Consider the following 8509-nt stretch of genomic DNA (forward strand, 5'->3'; position numbering starts at 1 on the left):
CAACTGCAGCAGAGGCCTGGCAGAGCATCAACAGGGACGAAACCCAGCGTCTGGTGATGTCTATGGGTTCCAGACTTCAGGCTGTCATCGACTGCAAAGGATTTGCAACAAAATATTAAAAATTGACAATTTGATGTATGATTATGTTAGTTGTCCAATTACTTTTGGTCCCTTAAAAAGTGGAAGGTACATATAAAATGTGTTGTAATTCCTACACCGTTCACCTGATTTGGATGTAAATACCTTCAAATTAAAGCTGAAAGTCTGCACTTGAAGCACATCTTGATTGTTTCATTTCAAATCCATTGTGGTGTTGTACAGAGCTGGAATACTGAAAATTGTGTCAGTGTCCAAATATTTATGGACCTAACTGTATATATATATATATATATGTATATATGTATATATGTATATATATGTATATACATATATATATATATATATATATGTATATATATGTATATACACATATATATATATATATATATATATGTATGTATGTATGTGTATATATATATATATATATATATATATATATATATATACACATATATATGTGTATATCCATATATATATATATACATATACATATATATATATATATATATATATATATATATATATATATATATATATATATATATATATATATATATATATATATATATATATTTATTAGGGGTGTAACAATATCGTGCCACGAAATTTTGCGATACGAAAAACGTCACGATACGTGTCGTGGAGGTGACAAAGTGTATCGCGATATTGGATTATTAATATTAATCTATTGTGTTGACTAGTAACGACCGCGCCTCGACCCGCGGACCAAAATCTTCCTCCACTCAGAAGAAACTAGTCCCGTTTTGAGCTCTGAACTTTTACTTATGTAAGGCTGGTGTAGAGTTAAGCCTTACCTTATTAAATTAAACCTTTTTGGGGTGGTGAGTAGGATAAACACGGGGAAACTTCTGCTGAGTTCCAGTGTACTTTAATGTCCCTCAACAGTGTAGGATTTTAGAACATCAACACAGCACCTAGTGCCGTACTGTGGCGTATCACTCCGCCCAATCTAAAACAGACTAATCACTACAGATAAACTGACTAGTGTCATTATAGTCCCTGATCTACATCAGAATATAAAGAATATATTTATAAAATAATGAACCCTGAATTACCAAAATAACCTTCTTAACAAAAATAAATCTCCTCTTACCCTTATAAGGTGAGCATGAATCCATCTTTTTTATGATGTAAAATTGTATGTATTTATTTACTTTTATTTATTTAATTTTAGTTGTTACATTTCTGGAAGAGAAAAAAGTCAAATCATACATGAGAGAAACTATTTGTACTTGTATGAAACTGAAGATGCATAATGCAAACCTGACATTTACTTTTAGTTCAGTTTGTGGAAAATGGTTGGCCTGGCTTTCTCTTTAAAACTTAAACAGTTATAAAGCATTACAAACTGTAACAATAGGGCAAACACACAGTATTGTTTTGTATTTTGTGTCTTTCAAATAAAACACAATTTTTTCCAGTCATATGTTCCTCATTCAAGGTTGTTGAAAATACTGCTATAATAATCGTTACACCCCTAATATATATATATATATATATATATATATATATATATATATATATATATATATATATATATATATATATATATATATACTGTAGCTGATGGTTTTCTGTGGCATATAAAGTGTTAAAAACGTGTTTCTTCCTGATGTCTGGAAACAAGAAGGATCCCTACGAAGTTCAGGTGTAATTCATCACCTTCACAGATGCATTCAGGGCCATTTGATAGACAAAAACTAAAGAAAAACCTAAGATATTTCATTAATGTGTCAGTGTTTCACACAGTTTCGCCAAATTGACATAAAGCATGTTTGCTTCTCTGCGCTGAGCAGATGTCGCAGAATCAGAGTAAGTAACTTTTGCAAGCCTAGCAGCAACGTTTGCAGGCAGAATGTTCCCAGCAGGTAACCAGATGGTGCTCGTCTCCCGTGCAACAATACACTTCTTAAGAAGCCTGTCACACCGAACGACAGGCAGTCTCCCGGTGAAACGGTATCCAGGCAACAATGAGGAGTGTCTTTTTGTTATTGCGGAATGAGAATCTTCTCATTTCACTTCTGTTTTGGTTCTGTTTTTCCCCAATGCTTCATTGATTCATTGACTTGCCTCCGCTGCTTCTCCTTCTTCCCTCGTGCTGCAGAGAAGGGCCCTCTGCAGTCCGTGAGGAAGACGCTCAGAAATCTCTTCACTTCCAGGAGCAGACAATCAGAGAGAGAGTCACAGGTGTGTCTGGGAATGCTCTTTTTATTGCATGTCTCTCTCGTGTGTGGCCATACAGGACTGTCTCAGAAAATTAGAATATTGTGATAAAGTCCTTTATTTTCTGTAATGCAAAAAATGTCATACATTCTGGATTCATTACAAATCAACTGAAATATTGCAAGCCTTTTATTATTTTAAGTAAACTCAAATATCCTATCTCAAAAAATGAGAATATTCTGGGAATCTTAATCTTAAACTGTAAGCCATAATCAGCAATATTAAAATAATAAAAGGCTTGCAATATTTCAGTTGATTTGTAATGAATACAGAATGTATGACATTTTAGTTTTTTTTAATTGCATTACAGAAAATAAAGAACTTTATCACAATATTCAAATTTTCTGAGACAGTCCTGTATATCACAAATATGATTTTCTTCATGTTGAAATGTTAATAGTTAACTCTTCTGTGGTCTTTTGGTCAAATTGACCCATGTTCACTTTTTTTTTATATCAAAAATATGATTTTCTTCCATATAACTGCCTCTGTTACACTCATTTCAAGTAAAATTGATCACTACTTGCATTGAATTATGGATATTTTCGGGTGTGTTTCGGGTTTTTTCGGGTTTATTTTCGGGTTTTTTCGGGTTATTTTAGGGTGTGTTTCGGGTTTTTTCGGGTTTATTTTCGGCTTTTTTCGGATTTATTTTCGGATGTGTTTTGGGTTTTTTCGGGTTTATTTTCGGGTTTATTTTCAGGTTTATTTTCTGGTTTTTTCGGGTTTATTTTCCGGTTTATTTTCGGGTGTGTTTCGGGTTTTTTCGGGTTTATTTTCGGGTTTATTTTCGTTTTTTTTCTGGTTTATTTTCGGGTTTTTTCGGGATTATTTTCGGGTTTTTTTGGGTTTATTTTCGGGTTTATTTTCGGGTTTTTTCGGGTTTATTTTAGGGTTTATTTTCGGTTTTTTTCAGGTTTATTTTAGGGTGTGTTTCAGTTTTTGTTGGGTTTATTTTTTGGGTTTTTTCGGGTTTATTTTCGGGTTTTTTCGGGTTTATTTTCGGGTTTATTTTCGGGTTGTTTTGGGTTTATTTTCGGGTGTGTTTTGGGTTTTTTCCAGATTTATTTTCGGGTTTTTTAGGGTTTATTTTCTGGGTTATTCGGGTTTATTTTCGGGTTTATTTTCGGGTGTGTTTCGGGTTTTTTCGGGTTTATTTTCGGGTTTTTTCGGGTTTATTTTAGGGTTTATTTTCAAGTTTTTTCGGGTTTATTTTAGGGCGTGTTTCGTGTTTTTTCGGGTTTATTTTCGGGTTTTTTCGGGTTTATTTTCGGGTTTATTTTCGGGTTTTTTCGGGTTTATTTTCGGGTTCATTTTCGGGTGTGTTTCGGGTTTTTTCGGGTTTATTTTTGGGTTTTTTCTAGTTTTTTTTCGGGTTTATTTTCGGGTTTTTTCGGGTTTATTTTCGGGTTTATATTCGGGTTTTTTCGGGTTTATTTTCTGGTTTTTTCGGGTTTATTTTCGGGTTGTTTTGGGTTTATTTTCGGGTGTGTTTCGGGTTTTTTCCAGATTTATTTTCGGGTTTATTTTCGGGTTGTTTTGGGTTTATTTTCGGGTTTATTTTCGGGTTGTTTTGGGTTTATTTTCGGGTGTGCTTCGGGTTTTTTCCAGATTTATTTTCGGGTTTATTTTCTGTTTTTTTCTGGTTTATTTTCGGGTTTATTTTCGGATGTGTTTTGGGTTTTTTCGGGTTTATTTTCGGGTTTATTTTCGGGTTTTTTCTGGTTTATTTTTGGGTTTATTTTTGGGTGTGTTTTTCTCCCCTCCTGTGATATTCAATTTGACCCACCAACCACTGGCTGGTGCTGGGTGGTGGTCCAAACATTTGAAATGATTTCATTTCATTTTCACACTCATTTTCTGAGACAGTCCTGTATGTGTACATCTCTTTTCTCTTCAGGCTGTTAGTAACTCATCGCTGCATAATATCACGTGATTCTGAATTGAATATCTTTGTCGGCCTTTGTGCCCTTTACTCTATTCAGCTATTTAGCAACCACCCTGTGCATTTTCTCACTTGTTGTAAACCATTTAAATGCAAATACCCCCCCAATAAACACCCTTTTTGGGGCAAATCCTCGTCTACACAACAGCCCCGCCCACATGTTGTTAAGTGATCGTCTCCACACAGAACCTGCTTCCTATTCAGGTGGATACGCTGCACACTTATCTGATAGACAGAGCTCATGAATGCACAACTGTTTCCTCGCCCTCACACTAACTCCCCCGAGTCACACATATTTTTTAAGCCTCTCAAATGGAAATCAGGAAGCCACATACTGGATGTGGAGTTATTTTATTCAGCTCGGCGATGAGCCTGACTTGCAGGGAAATAAGAACGTGCCGCTGCGGGAATAAGAGCGACGCAGTATGAGCATGTGGCTGGTTTGATTTCCATCCTGTCCTCTGCTGTGGCTCGTGAAATTTCAGTCTCATCTCATATGTTTTTGGATTCAATCCTGAGTCGTCTTGGGGAGTGTCTTTACCACAACCCGGCGTCTACTACCCTGAATATCAATCAGATAAGCAGTGGATTATTGTCACCAGCAAGCCATGAGTTCTCTGTCTGAATCAGGTATTTGTAATAATATCTAACTGGTATAAAAGCGTAGCAGCATCTTAACCCTTGTGCTGTCTTCAAGTCAAGGAAGGAGGAGAGAAGAAGGGAGGGTGGGAGGGTGGGAGGAAGGAAGGAAGGAAGGAAGAAGGAAGGAAGGAAGGAAGGAAGGAAGGAAGGAAGGAAGGAAGGAAGGAAGGAAGGAAGGAAGGAAGGAAGGGAAGGAAGGAAGGAAGGAAGGAAGGAAGGAAGGAAGGAAGGAAGGAAGGAAGGAAGGAAGGAAGGGTGAAAGGAAGGAAGGAAGGAAGGAAGGAAGGAAGGGTGAAAGGAAGGAAGGAAGGATGGGAGAAAAGGAAGGGAGGGAGGGAGGGAGGGAGGAAGGAAGGAAGGAAGGAAGGAAGGAAGGAAGGAAGGAAGGAAGGAAGGAAGGAAGGAAGGAAGGAAGGAAGGAAGGAAGGAAGGAAGGAAGGAAGGAAGGAAGGAAGGAAGGAAGGAAGGAAGGAAGGAAGGGTGAAAGGAAGGAAGGAAGGAAGGAAGGGTGAAAGGAAGGAAGGAAGGATGGGAGAAAAGGAAGGGAGGGAGGGAGGAGGGAGGAAGGAAGGAAGGAAGAAAAGAAGGAAAGAAGGAAGGGTGAGAAGGAAGGAAGGAAGGAAGGAAGGAAGGAAGGAAGGAAGGAAGGAAGGAAGGAAGGAAGGAAGGAAGGAAGGAAGGAAGGAAGGAAGGAAGGAAGGAAGGAAGGAAGGAAGGAAGGAAGGAAAGTAGGATGGAAGGAAGGAAGGAAGGAAGGGTGAAAGGAAGGAGGAAGGATGGGAGAAAAGGAAGGAAGGGAGGGAGGGAGGAAGGAAGAAGGAAGGAAGGAAGGAAGGAAAGGTGAAAAGAAGGGAGGAAGGGAGGAAGGAAGGAAGGGTGGAAGAAAGGAAGGAAGGAAGGAAGGAAGGAAGGAAGGAAAGGTGAAAAGAAGGGAGGAAGGAAGGAAGGGTGGAAGGAAGGAAGGAAGGAAGGAGGAAGGAAGGAAGGAAGGAAGGAAGGGTGGAAGGAAGGAAGGAAGGAAGGAAGGAGGGAAGGAAGGAAGGAAGGAAGGAAGGAAGGAAGGAAGGAAGGAAGGAAGGAAGGAAGGAAGGAAGGAAGGAAGGAAGGAAGGAAGGAAGGAAGGAAGGAAGGAAGGAAGGAAGGAAGGAAGGAAGGAAGGAAGGAAGGGAGGGAGGGAGGGAGGGAGGGAGAAAAGAAGGAAGGGAGGAAGGAAGGAAGGAAGGAAAGGTGAAAAGAAGGAAGGAAGGAAGGAAGGAAGGAAGGGTGAAAGGAAGGAAGGAAGGAAGGAAGGAAGGAAGGTAGGGAGGAAAGAAGGAAGAAGGAAGGAAGGGAGAAAAGTAGGATGGAAGGAAGGGTGAAAGGAAGGGAGGAAGGAAGTAAGGAAGGAAAGGTGAAAAGAAGGAAGGAAGGAAGGAAGGAAGGAAGGGTGGAAGGAAGGAAGGGTGAAAGGAAGGAAGGAAGGAAGGAAGGAAGGAAGGAAAGAGGAAGGAAGGAAGGAAGGAAGGGTGAAAGGAAGGAAGGAAGGATGGGAGAAAAGGAAGGGAGGGAGGGAGGGAGGGAGGAAGGAAGGAAGGAAGGAAGAAAAGAAGGAAAGAAGGAAGGGTGAAAAGGAGGGAGGAAGGAAGGAAGGAAGGAAGGAAGGAAGGAAGGAAGGAAGGAAGGAAGGAAGGAAGGAAGGAAGGAAGGAAGGAAGGAAGGAAGGAAGGAAGGAAGGAAGGAAGGGTGAAAGGAAGGAAGGAAGGATGGGAGAAAAGGAAGGGAGGGAGGGAGGGAGGGAGGAAGGAAGAAGGAAGAAAAGAAGGAAGAAAAGAAGGAAGGGTGAAAGAGGAAGGGAAGGAAGGAAGGAAGGAAGGAAGGAAAGTAGGATGGAAGGAAGGAAGGAAGGAAGGAAGGAAGGAAGGAAGGAAGGAGGAAAGAGGAAGGAAGGAAGGAAGGAAGGAAGGAAGGAAGGAAGGAGAGAGCAGGAGGAAAGAAGGAAGGAAGGGAGAAAAGTAGGAAGGAAGGAAGGAAGGAAGGAGAGCAGGAGGAAAGAAGGAAGGAAGGGAGAAAAGTAGGAAGGAAGGAAGGAAGGAAGGAAGGAAGGAAGGAAGGAAGGAAGGAAGGAAGGAAGGAAGGAAGGAAGGAAGGAAGGAAGGAAGGAAGGAAGGAAGGAAGGAAGGAAGGAAGGAAGGGAGGGAGGGAGGGAGGGAGGAGGGAGGGAGGGAGGGAGGAGGAAGGAAGGAAGGAAGGAAGGAAGGAAGGAAGGAAGGAAGGAAGGAAGGAAGGAAGGAAGGAAGGAAGGAAGGAAGGAAGGAAGGGAGAAAAGAAGGAAGGAAGGGAGAAAGGGAGGGAGAAGGAAGGAAGGAAGGGAGGGGGAAGGAAGGAAGGAAGGAAGGAAGGAAGGAAGGAAGGAAAGGAAGGAAGGGAAAAAAAGAGGAAAGGGAAGAAGGGGAGTAACGAAGGAAGAAGGAAGGAAGGGAGAAAGGAAGGAAGGAAGGAAGGGAGAGGAAGGAAGGAAGGAAGGGAGGAAAGGAAGAAGGAAGGAAGGAGAAGAAGGAAGGATAGGAAGAAGGGGGGAAAGAAGGAGGAAGAAGGAAGAAGGAAGGAAGGGAGAAAAAGGAAGGAAGGAAGGGAAAGGAGGAAGGAAGGAAGGAAGAAGGAAGGAAGGGAGGAGGAGAAAGGAAGGAAGGAAGGAAGGAAGGGAGGAAGAAGGAAGGAAGGAAGGAAGGAAGGAAGGAAGGAGGAAGGAAGGAGAAGGAAGGAAAGGAAGGGTGAAGGAGGAAGGGAGGAAGGAAGGAAGGAAGGAGGGAAAGGAAGGATGAAGGAAGGGAAGGAAGGAAAGTAGGATGGAAGGAAGGGTGAAAGAAGGAGGAAGGAAGTGAAGGAAGAAGGTGAAGGAAGGAAGGGCTGGAAGGAAGGAAGGGATGAAAGGAAGGAGGAAGGAAGGAAGGGGAAAGGAGGGAGAAGGAAGGAAGGAAGAGGAAAGAGGAAGAAGGAAGGAAGGGAGGAAGGAGGGAGGAAGGAAGGAAGGAAGGAAGAAGGAAGGAAGGAAGGGAGGAGAGGAGGAAGGAAGGGGAGGAAGGAGGAAGGAAGGGAGAAAGAGGAAGGAAGGTGGAAGGAAGGATGGGAGGAAGGAGGAGGAAGGATGAAGGAAGGAAGGAAGGGAGAAGGAGGAAGGAAGGAAGGGAGGAAAGGAAGGAGGAGGGAGGAAGGAGGAAGAAGGAGGGAAGGGAGAAAAGTATGGAGGAAGGAAGAGAAGGAAGGAAGGAAGGAAAGGGGGGAGAGGGAAGGGAGGGAAGGAAGGAGAAGGAAGGAAGGAAGAAGGAAGGAAGGGAAATAAAAAGTGGAAGTGGAAGAAGGGAGTAACGAGGAAGATTAGGAAGGAAGGGAGAATGGTAGGAAGGAAGGAAGGTATGGTGTATAAGAATAGATGGAAGGATGGGAGAATGATTGGTAGGTAGGAAGGGGGGAAAGTAGGAAGGAAGTTGAGTAAGTATGGATGGTAGGAAGGAAAAGGAAGGAAGGAAGGGATAATAGAGAAGGGATTGAAGGAAGATAAGGAAGGAAGTGAGGGAAGGATATTGTTGGATGGTTGGAAGG

At 41.6% G+C, this 8509-nt stretch overlaps 1 protein-coding gene across 1 annotated transcript in view; it reads left to right on the forward strand.

The window, feature by feature from the left end:
* Positions 1-8509, forward strand: part of LOC133460926 (chloride channel protein 1-like) — a 131362-nt gene that overhangs the window by 101425 nt on the left and 21428 nt on the right. The window contains exon 20 of the mRNA XM_061741639.1: positions 2225-2307. Coding sequence (XP_061597623.1) covers positions 2225-2307 — 83 coding nt within the window. The remainder of the gene's footprint in view (positions 1-2224; positions 2308-8509) is intronic.

Source organism: Cololabis saira, chromosome 15, assembly GCF_033807715.1.
Source record: "Cololabis saira isolate AMF1-May2022 chromosome 15, fColSai1.1, whole genome shotgun sequence".
Taxonomy (NCBI): domain Eukaryota; kingdom Metazoa; phylum Chordata; class Actinopteri; order Beloniformes; family Belonidae; genus Cololabis; species Cololabis saira.